At 34.3% G+C, this 15,621-nt stretch overlaps 1 protein-coding gene across 2 annotated transcripts; it reads right to left on the reverse strand.

The window, feature by feature from the left end:
* Positions 1-348: 348 nt before the first annotated feature.
* On the reverse strand, positions 349-7,666 carry si:dkey-82o10.4 (uncharacterized protein LOC797793 homolog). 2 transcript variants are annotated; one of them, XM_051131759.1, is made up of 5 exons: positions 7,153-7,666; positions 5,560-5,631; positions 5,348-5,474; positions 4,656-4,800; positions 349-999 (listed from the first exon to the last, which is right to left on the reverse strand). In XM_051131759.1, exons 1-5 carry the CDS (start codon positions 7,534-7,536, stop codon positions 921-923), a joined length of 807 nt encoding a protein of 268 aa, XP_050987716.1. In that variant the 5' UTR covers positions 7,537-7,666; the 3' UTR covers positions 349-920. The 2 variants fall into 2 exon arrangements, 1 of the variants encoding a protein (XP_050987716.1); XR_007829424.1 differs by having other exon boundaries at positions 942-999; positions 4,656-4,796.
* Positions 7,667-15,621: the final 7,955 nt, after the last annotated feature.

Genomic DNA, 15,621 nt, shown 5'->3' on the forward strand with positions numbered 1-15,621 from the left:
ATCAACATGGATGTTTTTTAAACTCCAAGTAATTTTGTATTTTGAGTTGCCTGTTTTATGACAAAAAGGCGCATTTAAAGCCATCTCATTTCATTCCCATTGTATGAGTTTATTTTACTCTGATTTTTAATAAAAAAGAAAAATCATTGCATCCAGACAGATCTTTCTCAATGCATTACAGTAATGAGAATTAGATGTTGTCCACATTATAGGCAATCTGGTTGTGAAATGTGCTTATTTGTTAAGAAAATCTTAATGGTTCTTAATAACTTGCTTTATCTTTATGCAATACATTTACAATGGCATTATAATTTAGTCAAATTAAACTTTGACTATTAACTTTTTTTTTTCCCTTTCAAAACAAGGAACAAGAAATACCATAACTAAAAAAAATGACAAGGAAGAATTACAGTTTTAATGGGTTCTTTTATTGAATTATCTAATGCTTTCTGGACCCGTCTGAGCTCCGACACACTTGTGGATGTAGATGTGACTTTGCTTATGAAACATGGAAGTGATTCTTTGACCTCATTTATACTGGAAACAGATCTGTTTTGGACGATCACAAGTGGTCAATGCCACAGTACATAAAGTACAGAATGGGGTCCAAAACATGTGATCACATCACTTAAATCACATTTGTAGTCAGAATGTGTGAATTGCATTTGTACTGTAGCAAAAGTGAAACACCTACTCACCTGTCAATCAACCAGTGCACTACAACATGAGTTTTAAACTTCGTTAAGAGAGGCTCCGAGACCCTCCCCTAGAAATCCAGACATAACAGACTTATTTGAGGCGTTATAAAGAGCTGTAAACACTGATGTTCCTCACCTGACCACTTGTGATCAAATCACCTGAGACTGATGGTAACAAAGTGTAAACGAGATAAAAAAGTCTTGGTAAAGTCTTGTGTGTTTTTACTCCAGTTGTTTCCAGTGCCATATCCGCGTCACCGTCCACTCTTGATCAGCTCCAGTAGTCAACTCACGATAAAACCTTCAACAAACACATAATTACAAGTTGTTAATAGTTCATTAGAGACCAAAAATAGCTTGAATGTAGATTTTTATTTATTTTTTTTTTTTTCCTTCGCAAAACGCCAGATAATATGAAGCCTGTTTCTGCCACATAAAAAGGTAACTGTGATTTATTATCTAACAATTCTCACAAAATCCCGCAATTCTGAAAAAAAGAGACATCACAGTTCTGAGAAGAAAGGTCGGAATTGCGAGATATAAATTTGGAATTGTGTTAGAAAAAGTCATAATTGTGAAAGAAAAAGTTGCAATGACAAAAAAAAAAAAAGAATTGCAAGGTATAAACTCAAAATTCAGAGGAAAAGGGGCAGAATTGTAAGATATAAACTCAGAATTCAGAGAAAAAAAGTCAAAATTGAGAGAGAAATACTTTTTTTTTTTTTTTTTTTTTTTTTTTTTTTTTTTTGTCAGAATTCTGAGTTCACATTCACAATTCAGAAGATTCAGACTCAGATTTGAAAAGAATCATTTAGACCATTTAGTCAACCAGTTTGACTGATTCACTTAAAAGAATCAAGTCTCAGATGATTCACTGTTTCAAAAAAGTGAATATCTTGCAATTCTGACTTTTTTTTTTTTTAGTTAAAACTGAGTTTACATTCACAATTCGGAGGATTCAGACTCTGTATTGTGAATGTACAGAGTCTGAATCCTCTGGTTTTATGAACCAGTTTAACTGATTCACTTAAAAGAATCGACTCCCAAATGATTCTCTGTGGCTTGCGGCCAAATTTTATGCTACATGAGCAGTATTTAGCTGAAGAAATATGTTTAAAAAAAGCAGAATTGCAAGATAAGAACTCAGAATTCAGAGAAAAAGTCAAAATTGAAAGATAAATACTAACAATTCCAAAAAAAAAAAAAAGTGAATATCTTGCGATTCTGACGCATTTTTTTTTTTTTGTCAGAATTCTGAGTTCACGTTCACAATTCAGAAGACTCAGAGGTGGATTTGCAACGAATCATTTAGAGCATTTTGTGAACCGGTTTGACTGATTCACTGATTCACAACTTTCGAATGATTCACTAATTCAAAATTTAGGATGCATGAGCAGTATTTAGTTACAGAAATATAAAAAAAAAAAAAAACTGGCAGATTTGCAAGATGTAAACTCAGAATTCAGAGAAAAAAGCCAAAATTGAGAGGAATACTTCAGAAGATTCAAATTCAGACTCAGAATTGGTAAATAATCATTTAGACCGTTTTGTGAACCAGTTTAACTGATTCACCTCAAAGAATCAACTCCCAAATGATTGTCTATGTCTCGCAGCTAAATTTTATGCCGCATGAGCAAAATATAACTGAAGAAATATGTTTTAAAAAAGGCAGAACTGCAAGATATAAACTCAGAATTCAGAGAAAAAGGTCGAAATTGAAAGAGAAATACTCAAAAAAAAAAAAAAAAAAAAAAAAAAAAAAGTTGCCAGAATTCTGAGTTCACATTTAAAATTTTGACTCAAGATTCAAATTCAGACTCAGATTTGGTAAAGAATCATTCAGACCATTTTGTGAACCGATTTGACTGATTCACTTAAAAGAATTGTTTCAAAAATGATTCACTATGGCTTTCGGCCAAATTCTAAGCTACATGAGCAATATCAAGTTGATGAAATATGTTAAAGCATAGCATAACTAGAAAAATATATATTCTATATAGTAATATGCATTACATTTTTGCCATAATTAATCACAACAAGCAAATCCATCTGACAGATTACTTCTTACTGGAAAGATGTTGCATTGCACCTGATGAGAATATGTAAGGAAAAAAGGTAAGTATAGATTTATAATATTGACAGTTATCCTTTATTTCAGTATTGATGCATCTCTATTGCAATGCAACGGAAAATCTGTGAAATTTCATATCATGCATAAAACAATAAAAAAAAACTCCAAGAGTGTCAGAACTCAAATCGCACAATGGAAAAAAGACTGAGGTGTGAAAAAACGTGTCATATCAGAACCACACTAGGGTGATCTGAAGTACGACACTTTCACAAAGTTAACTTGGAGACGGCACTCTAGCTGAGCGACAGCCGAGTAAAACGTGCTAATGTGACAGATGGAAAGATGTTTTGAAACACGAGAGAAGGAGAGGAGTATGCAAACAGCTGAGAGCGAACCTATTAGCATCTATATATCCATCAAAGCACTGCGGAAAACAAATGTCTGTCATAAGGGAGAAATCCATTAAGTACATTTAAGATCATTTGAAGCTGTGCTGGCATTCATCAGTCAGACTTATGGCTGTGTGCAGTTTACGTCGACGCTCACCAAAATCTGTGTCTATGGGGAGGAGAATTTGTCACGCGAGGTGCTTTCACGGAGACAGTTTACAAGTGCGATGAAATGAAGAGCGTTTGACTTCTAATTATGTTGTGAGTGTGACTCTTTCAGAGTTGTATATGAAATTTACTCTAGAGTGTCAAACATACAGCCGCTATATGTGCGTTTGGACCGAGAACTAAGGCTGGTGTAGCAATTAAGTCACGTAAGCGGTGCATAAACATAAAGAAACGTAAGGATGAGATCATAACACCAAAATGTACATAAGATGAATGTCACAAAACATGTTCAGCTCACCACCAAATCAGAAAGATTAGACTTATTGTTGTCTTAGAACAACATTGATGAACTTTGTTTTTTTTTCTTTTATCCACTTCAGATGTTGACTACTATATAGTAACATTTCGTAATTAAATAAATGTAACATTTTTTACACCATTTAAATAGATTTTTAAAATCTTATTTACAGTTTTTTTTTTTTTTTTTTTTTTTTTTGGTTTTAATTTTAGTTTAATTGTTAGTATTTTCTTTTTTAATTATTTCTTTTTTTTTTTTTTTTTTCATTTTAGTACATTCAGTTAAATGAAAATGAGAAATATTACCTTAGCCACTAGCTGAAATAAAATAGTTTTTATTTGTAGTTTCCATTTTCATTTCTCTCTTTTTTTTAATAGTTTTGTTTTTGCAATTTTTATAAATTGTTTTTTATGTCTACAGTTTTTACATTTAATTTCTATTTTAGTTATTTTGGTACATTAAATTAAATGAAAATGAGTTGACGTGGTGATGTGGTTTATCTATTTATCTATAAATTTTTATCATTTATTTAAGTACGTTAAGCTAGATAAGAAACTAGCTTAAATAAAAGAAAACAATAAAATGTTGTTTTGGCAATGTTGCCATAAGTCCATCTTGAAGATCTTATGTTTTTATACAGTTTTTTTTTTTTTTTTTTTTTTTTTTTTAACATTTTATATAACTTTTAGTCATTTTAGTACATGAAACGAAATGAAAATGAGAAATGTAGCCTTGTACTGTTTGTCAAAACAGTTTGTGATTTTTATATTTTATGTTTTCATTTAATTGTAATTATTTAAATGAATAATTTACTTTTTTTAGAAATTATTGTTTTGTTTTTTTTGTCTATTTTTGTCGAATTTTTATTTTAGTTTTGGTTATTTTAGTACACAATATATTATATAATATAATATAATAAAATGACTATTGTATTTTTTAAAAAATGTATTTTTTGTAATTCTTTCTTTCTATCTATCTATCTATCTATCTATCTCTAAAAAGCTTTAAATATATTGTCATTGCACACTTACTCATACACAGCTGTGATGATCTTCTTTTGAGGATCATCTTCGTCAGTTAAATCCATCTTGAAGATACGGGTGCTCTCGGGGTCCTCAGGTACATCTGCGCTGGACAGATACCAAAGCCTCATCGTGATGTAAAGAAACTTTCTGCCTAGGAGAACAAAACACATTCAATTCCGTGCTTATCCATCAGGATCAGATGTGCTGATCTAATTTTTGGCTTTATGGAATATTGCTTCTTCCTCTCCATTTATGTTGGAAATATATTGGAAAATCAAAATCATATATCACAAAACATGATTATTGGTACACGGTATATCACTTTTTGTAATATCTCTTTAACAAAAGCCAGTTCTTAATGACATCATCCTCCAGGAAGTGACATCACATTGGAGGGAAAACAACAGCACAAACAGCAGTGAGTATTATCAAGTGATTTTATATTTAAAAATTGCATCCACAGAAATCAACATTACATTAAAAACTTAAAGTATCAAAATAATAATAGTAACAAACAAAAAAAAAAAAAACATGAACCTGAAATTTCAAGCCAACTTTATAGCTTTATATTTATTTATATAAGCTTTTAACCAGAGAGAATGTTTCTGAAAGACTGCTGAATCCTTGGAAATCCTTTAAGTTACGACGCAAGTTTATAGAGTTCAAAGATTCTGTACAACAGGAATAACCAGACTCACCGCTCAGGTCAAAGAATACGGACACATCCTCTGGTAACAGAAATATAATGTCATCGAGGGAAATTGCAAGATGTCTTTTCTGGGCCTCTGACAGAGTTTTACACTGCTTTCTGACAGTGTCGACAGCCTGTAAGCAGAAAAAAAAAAAGTTTTACAGGCCTTATATGATTTCATATGTTTGTCACATCAGTAATTTACTGTAATAAACTAACCTCTCTCGACATCACACTCCTCAGCTCATCAAACTTGCCTTTGGAGAGCATAGCAGACACATGGACCGCTGCCTGTGGAGAGATATGTCAGTCATAATCACAGTTTAGTGCTTTAGTAGTGATAAACAGATATATGTGCCAGGCTGCATTTGGGCATTTAGAGATTATCATATTGATTTCTTATTTTAAACTTCATTATATTGAGTAATCAGCATGTAAAGTAAATGTAAGTAATCAGCATTTCAGCATTTCTGTAAAGCTTTTGCTCTGATATCTCATTTGCTGTAATTAAATTGCATTATATATAAATGTATCAGCCACCCTAGTCTATCAGAAGACCAGTATTATTTTAGTATACTATTGTAGTTTTTATTAAAGGGGTCATCGAATGCAAAGTTTACTTTTTCATGTTGTTTGAACATTAATGTGTGTTGGCAGTGTATGAACAAATCTACCCTATAATGATAAAAACTCATGCAGTGGTTTTTAATTAATCTGAAAAAATAAAATCCCCTTTTTCAAATCGAGCCGTCCTCAGATGCCTGTCGGTGTGGCATCACACTCACGCTCCCACGATAGTTGATTGACACGAGCGTCTTAACTCAGATCAGCTGTAACAGTCCGACCTCCATTGCCTCGATGCCGGAGCAGGGATGCAAGTTAGACAAGAATCTCTCCGATTGAGCGATTGAGGTGTTGTGTTGCTGGATGTAATAATGAACATAGTGGTTGTCATTTACTCCCGACATCTGAGCCACTAAAGATGCAGTGGATTACATTTGTTTGTGAATGAAATGCACCTCCTGATCTACATAAATGCGTCTATGTTCGCGCAAATTATTCGTGATCCAGCTTCACCTACAGCAGAAGTGAGTATAGGTTTTTTTTTTATGAACCTCTGCAATCACTTTTCATAATAAGTTGCAAGTTTAATGGCTAAAGTAAATAGGCTCGTCACTCCACAAAGAGAAGAAAAGGGAGGGGCGAGCAGAGCTCATTAACATTTAAAGCAGCCTCGACCAGAACAGGATGATTTTTGCAGAGCTGATTTTGGCAAGGTAAAAAGGGTGTTGTTTTACACTATTTTAAAACGTATTAATTATATATATAGTCATTTTTATATTGTTTTTAATGTTTTAATGTTAATTTTTTTTATTTCTATTTTTGTTATTTTAGTACATTAAATGAAAATGAGTTGACTTGTGAGTTGTAGTATTTTTCTGTTCTTATTTTAATTTTAGTAACAGTTTTAGTAATTTTGTAGTAATGTTTCAGTTTTTTTGTCATTTTTATACTTTTAATGCCTATGTATGTACTTATTTATTTTAGAACATTAAGCACTTTAGTATTTTTTTTTTTTTTTTTACTATATTCAGTTTCCATTTAAAATTTAGCTAAAGTTTTAGTAATTTTGTTTTTGTTGTTTTTTTTTTTTTTTAAAGACTATAATTTTGTAATATGAGAAATGTATTGGTAATCAATAAAATTAGTTTAAAATTAAAATTAGTTTTTTTTATTATTTAATTTTATTTATTTTACTTTCTTTCAGTTAACATTTGTTATGTTGTTTTATTTTTCCCTTTATATACCAACCTGTTTCACACCATTGTCAAACTCCACACTGAACGTCAAGCCAAAATACAGTTCAGTTAAAAACAAGATGAACCTATTCCTGACCCACATGATGGGATCCGGGGTGCCCACCACCTTAATGCCAGGATGCTCAGTGTCCTTAGTGTCCCTGTCCGCATCTTTACTATAAAGTCTGCACTGCTGACCAGCAGACGGCGCAGACGGTCTGCGCAGGTGATGCCATGGGCGCTCTGGAGAGGTCGCGCAGCTGGCATAAGGGCGCAAGCGCTGATGCCACCATGGCTGGCAGTGGGTGTCTTGTTTAACTAACACAATATTCCTCTTCCATGGACAAGCCAAGAAAACGAGTTCCCGACGTGCAGCCAAACACATGAATCGCTGCATCACAAACGCGCATTTCTTTTGCAATTACGCAGTGCCGATCTGATCACTGTAAAACTCCTAAATGACAGGCGTACCGTCCTCAGTGCTGCTTCCGGCACCCTTATGAAACTAACCCACGCTGTACCCATAATGCTTTTGGTTTTTTCATTACTTGTGTCGTTTCTCCAGTAGATGGAGGCAAAGACCCGTGTTTCCAATTCGACCCACCCATGACGCACAGACGCTGGATGGCAGGATGATGCTGATGGATGGCCTTACAATGTAAGTAGCATTTATTATGAGAAGTTATAAATATACAATGCAAGTTTTCGTTTAATGTGAATATCCACCAGTGTTGAGGAGAATGTCCTTTTTTGTTCAGCTAAATCGTGTCAGGTGGACAATATAACGTTTAGAGACTTATTTAGACACAAAAATCGCACTTCAAATGTCTGAATGTCGTTGCATTAGAACAAATCTATGTATTTGCGTTCAGATGTTAAACGACGTGTTTTCTTCGAAAGTGTTTTTCTCCGTGACTCAGTCAGAACGGTGTTTTGTGGACTGTTTGTAGCAATAGCCAAAATACATTGTATGGGTCAAAATAATCGATTTTCTTTTATGCAATAAATCATTAGGATATTAAGTAAAGATCATGTTGCATGGTATTTTGTCAATTTTCTACCGTAAATATATCAAAACTTAATTTTTGATTAGTAATATGCATTGCTAAGAACTTCACCTGGGCAACTTTAAAGGGGATTTACTCAGTATTTTCTTTTTTCTTTCTTTCTTTCTTTCTTTCTTTCTTTCTTTCTTTCTTTTTTTTTTTTTGCACCCTCAGTTTCCAGATTTTCAAATAGTTGTATCTCAGCCAATTATTGTCTTATCCTAACAAATGAAATCGTATTTATTCAGCTTCCAGATGATGTATAAATCTCAATTTTGAAAAATTGACCCTTATGACTGGTTTTGTGATCCAGGGTCACATATGAAGTCAGTTTCAGAAAATGTAACGAAAGAACAGTATTAGAGACACCACCGGGGCTAGTTGTCACACAGTGACAGTCATTTTATGAATAGACACAAGGTTCTGACTACGACAGTGCTGTCTTATTTTGTATGATGGACCGACAGAACAATAAATTTAAATGCAAGCAATATCTTGACTGCTCAGCATTTCCACCGTCATTGCCCTGGGTAAATGTACACATGCTGATGGGGCATCTTGTCACAATAGAACCTGCAATTAAACCGCCTATTATAGGCTTTTAGCCACAGGTAAACAGTTATTAAACATAAAAAATACCAAACCATTAGCAGAAAATATTCAGATTTTTAAAAAGCATAGATGTCTAAGATTTTAAAACCAATGTGACAACATTCCCCAATCATCATCATTTCTTGAGAACACAGTACAGTCTAGTGTGCTTTTTAATTTGATTAACATTTGAAAGCATCTTGTATGTTCTTGTATGAGTCACAGCTGAGGTAAAACCTTTGGGACATTTAGCCCCGGTCTCTCCTAGTAGACTACTTTTTGCATTTTCCTTCCGTTCGGCATGAATACGAGCACGTATGTGCTATATAATATACTTACTGAACGATCGGATGAATGAACTATTGAATAAAGAGAGATTTGAGCAGGTTAGGCAAGTGTTGCTGTTGAATCATCTAATGCAAATGAGTGACACAGGTGGGCAAGCCGCGTTAAAGCGCGCCCCCCTCTCCGAAGCTAGCGGCATCACCCAAACACACCTCACAGGTGCACAACATCATTGTTTCAGAAGCTTAAATGTGATCAGCAGAGCAAAACATCATTAAATTCCTGCTGTTTCCGCTGATTACAGGTCATAAGCTTTTGTATTTGCCTGCTATCTGTGTTTTCTTTTGAAAATGATGATTATTCATTCAGGGTTGAGGCATAAAAACCAAGACTACAGACACCTGCGCGATTTACCCGCCCCTCTAAATTCTGTGACTATTTTTATTGATAAATAATTGCTATTGCAGCTCATCATTATTGAATTTGCGCTCAGATATGGAAACCTTTCTAAGATGTATTATAGTAATTATCTCTGTCAGTCTGAAATGCTTTTACATCTGTGGCTTGAATGAACAGAATAATAAAAATCTTGCAGCAGTTCCGATTTCAATTAATTACTTCGCCAGAGTGATTACAAACTTTAGGTCGTGATTTTATAGCGGAAAGAAACTCAGATAACTGAGTGCCTCCAATAATAAATAGCAAGGAGGAAAAAGTTTTATTCGCTCATAACCTTTTGCATGCTTTTTTCTTTTTCTTTTTTACACTTGTTTACACTGGATTTTATTTTGGACTTGCAAGAGAAAAATAGGCAAATAATAAATCTGTCAACATCAGTTTGCATATTAATGTAACATTCAGCATAAATTACTTGAGGTATGGTATTGTATGCTGTTATCTTAAAAAAGCATTTTTTGATGAATCAAACCTGGCTTATATTGGTTTGTGCACAAAACTGTGAGAGATGTATGTATGAAAATGAGTGACACACTGTAACTTTGACGCTGGATAATGAGAGAATCAGTGCAAATGCCAAAGTAATAGTTTCTGATTTTTTTCCCCCAACAGATTATTTTTTCTTGTTTTTGTATCTATGCATAAATTAAAAAATCTGCTGAAATTTATTATTCATCTGAGATGTGATTAATATGCAAAATTATGCAAATTAAGATGCAATTAGGCTCCAATTCTCTAGTGGAATTTTCCATTATAATTTAATACAAAGTAACAGAGTAATTGGTGTCACGTGTAATTACGGTTACTCAAGTGTACTTTCAGGCATGCAAATGATGCGCTATATGTTGGTTATCCGATGCAAATGTGATGCTTTAACAAGTTGGGCACGCCAAATGTGCGATACAGACGTGTGGAGCAAAAAATATTGCATTTACCTAGTATTTAATGCCCAATGTCTTTAATGCCTAGCTGGTATGAAATACTTTTTGAAAGTTGACATGTTCTTCTGTACTTTGTCGAAAACTATTTTACACAGCAAATGCATGCAGCTTTTACAATCTCCTATTAATTGAGAGCGTGCATGGAATCTTTAGACTTTTTAAATGCATCCAAAATGGCAAAAAATAAAATACCCCATCTGTAAGTGTCAGACCTTGCACGCAGGTTCAAGTGACAAAGCCTGGATAATTTCGAAACTTTCCAGGGCGATTAACACAGACAGGGCTTCTCGAGTGCCTTTGAGATCAGCTCCTTCTTGGGAGGTAAATTGATTTTGAATTGTTACATGGCTGGTTACATGACTTGCTTGACATCTAGCCCAATGACATTATAACACAGATGCTCGCTTCATTGAGCTATGCCTTTCTTTTCTCCCTGTACATCCTCTCTCCCTCTCCTCTTCCCGATCGGCGCTCGGAACAAAGACGCGGGCTCCCCGCGCCCTCCCTCCGCCGCGCCTCCGCTCCGTCCCCCTGCCCGCACAACTCTCTCAAAGAACATAATCCCTCAACAAAAATCGACGCACAAAGGAAACTTGAGCTCAATCCTATAACGCACAGCCGTGGCAGACAATACCCCCCTCCCACCAGCCCATCCGTGCCTCTTCAGGAACGCTAAATGCCCTGTGGCAAAAATCAGTCTTGATCCCTCCCAGCCTGGCTGATTAGAGACGTCCCGCTCTGGGTTTTGCCCATTAGCGCATGGCACAGTGTACAGGCTGCCCACTGCATGGCTCCCCCGGTTCCCTGTTCTCAAGGGCCTGGTGATTGATTGCTGAAAATGTATATACATAATGTTTTTTTGCACTCCCAAAAGTTACATTTCCGTCATGGTGGGTTGTGAAAGTGCTCGAGAGAACGGCCTCTGTCGTATCTCTACAACTTTCCCATTTTCTGTGCATGTAGTTTTAGGTCTTGCATGCATAAAAATAGGGTTTGCATGATCAAATTCTGTTGATTTCATCAAGTTAGCATGATCTAATTGGTTACAGATGTGGTTTCATTGCGTATGTTTTCGTAACTTTCATGCTCTTACATTTTCAGTTGCTGGAAACTTGCTGGAAAAAAAGCATAGTTTAGTGTAAATTTGTTTTGGGCTAGTGGAAAAATTGGCAGGGCAAATACAGATTTGCTGAGTGCTTATTTTTTCGGTATTGAAAACTTATACTGCATATAGAATATGTTGCTAAAAAAGCATAATTTTGTTTTGGTGAAAAAATTATGGAAAATTGGCAGGGCAAGTACAAATTCAGACTAAAAAAATCCTTATTGTTGAGCTCTGTATATGGTTGTTTGGGGAATAAAAATAGGTTTTGTCTTCTTTTTAGTAAAGAAAACGTACTGCATTTGATTTTTAGCAACCTTTTTTTTTTTAATTTTGTTGTGGTGAGGAAAGTGGAAAAATTGGCAGGGCAAGTACAAATCTAGGCCAGCAGAAAATAATCCTCATTGTTTAGCTCTGTACATAGTTCTTGTTTTTGTCTGAAATGGTTTATTATACTACATATGGAATATGCTGCTTGAAAAAGCAGAAGTTTGTTTTGTGGAAAAATTAGGCAAGTCCAAATTGAGCTGTGTAGGTGGTTGTTATGAGAGTAAAAAAAGATTTATTAATTACTTTAAATAATCTTGTTTTGATGAAAATTGTGGAGAAATTGGCAGAGCAAGTACAAATCATAATTGCTGAGCTCTGTACATGGTTCTTTGAAATATATATGATTTGTAGCAATAGTCAAAAATACATTGTATGGGTCAAAATTACATATTTTTTATGCCGAAAATCTTTAGGATATTAAGTAAAGATAATGTTCCATGAAGATATTTTGTAAATTTCCTACCGAAAATATATCAAAACTTAATTTTTTAGTAATATGCATTGCTAAGAACTTCATTTGGACAACTTTTTTTTTTTGCACTCTCAGATTGCAGATTTTCAGCCAAATCTTGTCTATCCTAACAAACCATACATCAAGCTTATTTATTCAGTCAAAAAATTTACCCTTATGACTAGTTTTGAGGTCCAGGGTCACAAATATGTATATGTATATAAACATTTTGATGGTTCATAATATTGTTTTTCGTAGACGTTTCCTTCAGAAATGAAATTTCTTAACATTCTTTTCATTGAGCTTTAAGTATACTACTCCTGCTTGAGGTTTAGAAATGTGCATCTGCCGTTTTTACGAGTCGTTTGTGTGTTAGGTTTACGGATGACCTACTGTACTGTTACCCAGATAATCTTTTGCATCTTGGATTTCCTTTGCATTTGTAAGTCGCTGCCAAAGTTGCGCATCAGGTGTTGAGATATGACTTTCAGAAATATGGGGATTGAGGTAAGGTGCAACAAAAGATGCACAGCCGAGCACGGCAGGAACTAAAACTGGGTTTGTGGCATCAGCATTGTGTACAATAATATAGGGCGATGCACGTTCGCCTGCGTCGTGCTTCCTGCATGTGGCAGTTTAATAATAGCACCCAAGCTTCCAAGATGCAGAATAATGCTGCTACCTGAATCTCAGCCAAAGCGTCTTTAATGCGTCCCCTTAGCTTTGGCTTTGGGCATGCAAGTTCACAGTGGGGGAGCGTGGGTGAGGCCGATGTAATCTCGTGTTCGAAGCGTAAATGTTCAGCCCGGTTCGTCTGTGTGGTCTTTCTCTGTCTGTGCATTCGCAGAATGGCAGTCGAACGCAGCCCCCGTGTGAAGATTACATCGACGACAAACACTGCTTGCAGAAACTAGGCCACGCTCTGATGTTTTTGAGGGTGAAGGAACCACGCTGTACGTCCTCACCTGGCTGTGAGATCACCGATGGGGAACGTGCTCCGACTCGGCTCATGTGGGAGATTGCGTTTTGGTAAACGTCTCTAGACGGCACGTGCCTTCTTGTAGCGATTAAGAGAACACAATGATCTTGCATAATGGAAAATGTGGCGTGCTAACGTGTCTCGTAACATGTCTTAGTAAATTCGTGTTTGCGGTAGACACAATTAAGATGTTAAAGTAATTCTTTTATGTCGGGTTAATATGGGGAGGCAATATTAACTAATGAGCGAATTGGGGGAAACCTGTTTGAAGACAGTCAACGGTCGTCTGGTGATGTTGGTAGCGCAGAAGTAAAGTTTTAAACTTATGCAGTTATCCTACGTAAAAGCTACATGATATAATGCAATAAATAGTAAAACATACTTTGTTATATGTAGCTCTGGACCACAAAACCAGTCATAAGTAGCATATGTAGCAATAGCCAGCAATTCATTGTATGAGTTGAAATTATCGATTTTTCTTTTATGCCAAAAATCATTAGGACATTAAGTAAAGATCTTGTTCCGTGACGATATTTTGTAAATTTCCAACCGTAAATATATCAAAACTTAATTTCTGGGTAGTAATATGCATTGCTAAGAGCTTCATTTGGACAACTTTAGGGGTGATTTTCTCAGTGTTTTGATTTTTTGCACCAGAAAATTCCAAATAATCTCAGACAAATTTTGTTTTATCCTAACAAACAATGCATCAATGGAAAGCTTATTAATTTAGCTTTTCAATTAAAAAAATGTACCCTTTTGACTGGTTTTGTGATCACATATAAAATTTGTTTTGGTAAACATCTATAGTTGGCACATGGCTTCTTGTAGTGACTAAGAATACAGAAATTAATTTGTAACTACACTAGACACCAGTATTTAAAATGTTCAAATCATTTCTTGCATCTCAGTTTAATATGCAGAGACAATATTTAAGCATCCTGACTAGTAACGCTGAGTTAACTAATGATTGAGTTTCAGACAGGGAAACCTGACTTCAGTAGCGCGGAAATGTAAGTTTTAAAATGTATGAAATTACGCTACATGAATGCTACAGGATATAATGCAATAAAAAGAAGCAGCATAATAAATTCATAAATATTAAACCATACTTAAGTTTTAATATATATTATTATGTAATATTCATTTTGGTATTCACTTCTACTGGGCATGTGCCTTCCCTAGTAAAAAAGTAATAGATTTAAAATTTCCTTTTTTTTTTTACTAAATATAGTTCAAGACTATTAACATGTTTACTGACATATCGCTCAAGACTTACTGATATAAAAATTGTAATTAAACTTACTATTTGTGCACAATGCACATTTCTTAATATTAAAACTAAAATATGTTTTAATGTCACTATTGATGAGAATTAAATAATAGCGGTCTTTAAATGCAAATTATTAAAGTGTACCTAAAGTATACTTGCAGCAGTGTCACTTAAGCACAAATCAAATATACTTAAGTATATCTTTAGTTGCACTACTTCTGCACAATTAAAGTACAAAATTAGTTGTTCCAATTTAGTAGACTTTAAATATACACGTTTAGTACACTAAAAGTACAATTGCAAGGTGTTTTTATTAAGTTTATAAAATGCAAATGTATTATTTACTATACTAAATATTTTAAATAAACAGTAAAATCTTACAATTTTTATGAGTGCACAGATACTGTGTTGCATAATAAAAAAAAAGTTGCATGCTAATGTGCATCGTAACGTGTCTTGCAAAATGTGTGGCCAAGCTGGACAATGATATTTAAAATGGTATAGTTCTCAGTTTAAAACAAAAGTGGATTTGGGGTGGATATGTTTGGGAAACCTGTTTGGAAACCGTCAACAGTTCTCTGGTGATGTTAGCAGTGCAGAAATTAAGTTTTATTTTCAAAATGAGCTTTTAGAATGATAATGCATATTCTATAATGCATATGCATGATGATGCATAATCATAAACTAGTATTTTCATCAACTTTACATCTACTTCAAAGAATTAGTTAAACCTAAAAATGAAAATCCTGCTCTTACTCATCATCATGTCATTCTACACCTGTACAGCTTTCTTTTTTCTATGCAACACAGAAGAATGTTCAAGCTGCTCATTTTCATATTATGACTAAATGTTCATTTAATTCAACAAAATGATTTTATTTTAAAAGATTTTATAGTTTAAGTGTAAGAGTGTTTGTGTATCTGTACATGGGAAAAAAAATGATTCTTCAATGTTTAAGTGTAGTTTTAAACTTTGAAATTAACCCACATGAATGCAAAATAATATGATGCAATAAATGAAGTATGTA

The sequence above is a fragment of the Labeo rohita genome, chromosome 16 (genome assembly GCF_022985175.1).
Source record: "Labeo rohita strain BAU-BD-2019 chromosome 16, IGBB_LRoh.1.0, whole genome shotgun sequence".
Taxonomy (NCBI): Eukaryota; Metazoa; Chordata; class Actinopteri; order Cypriniformes; family Cyprinidae; genus Labeo; species Labeo rohita.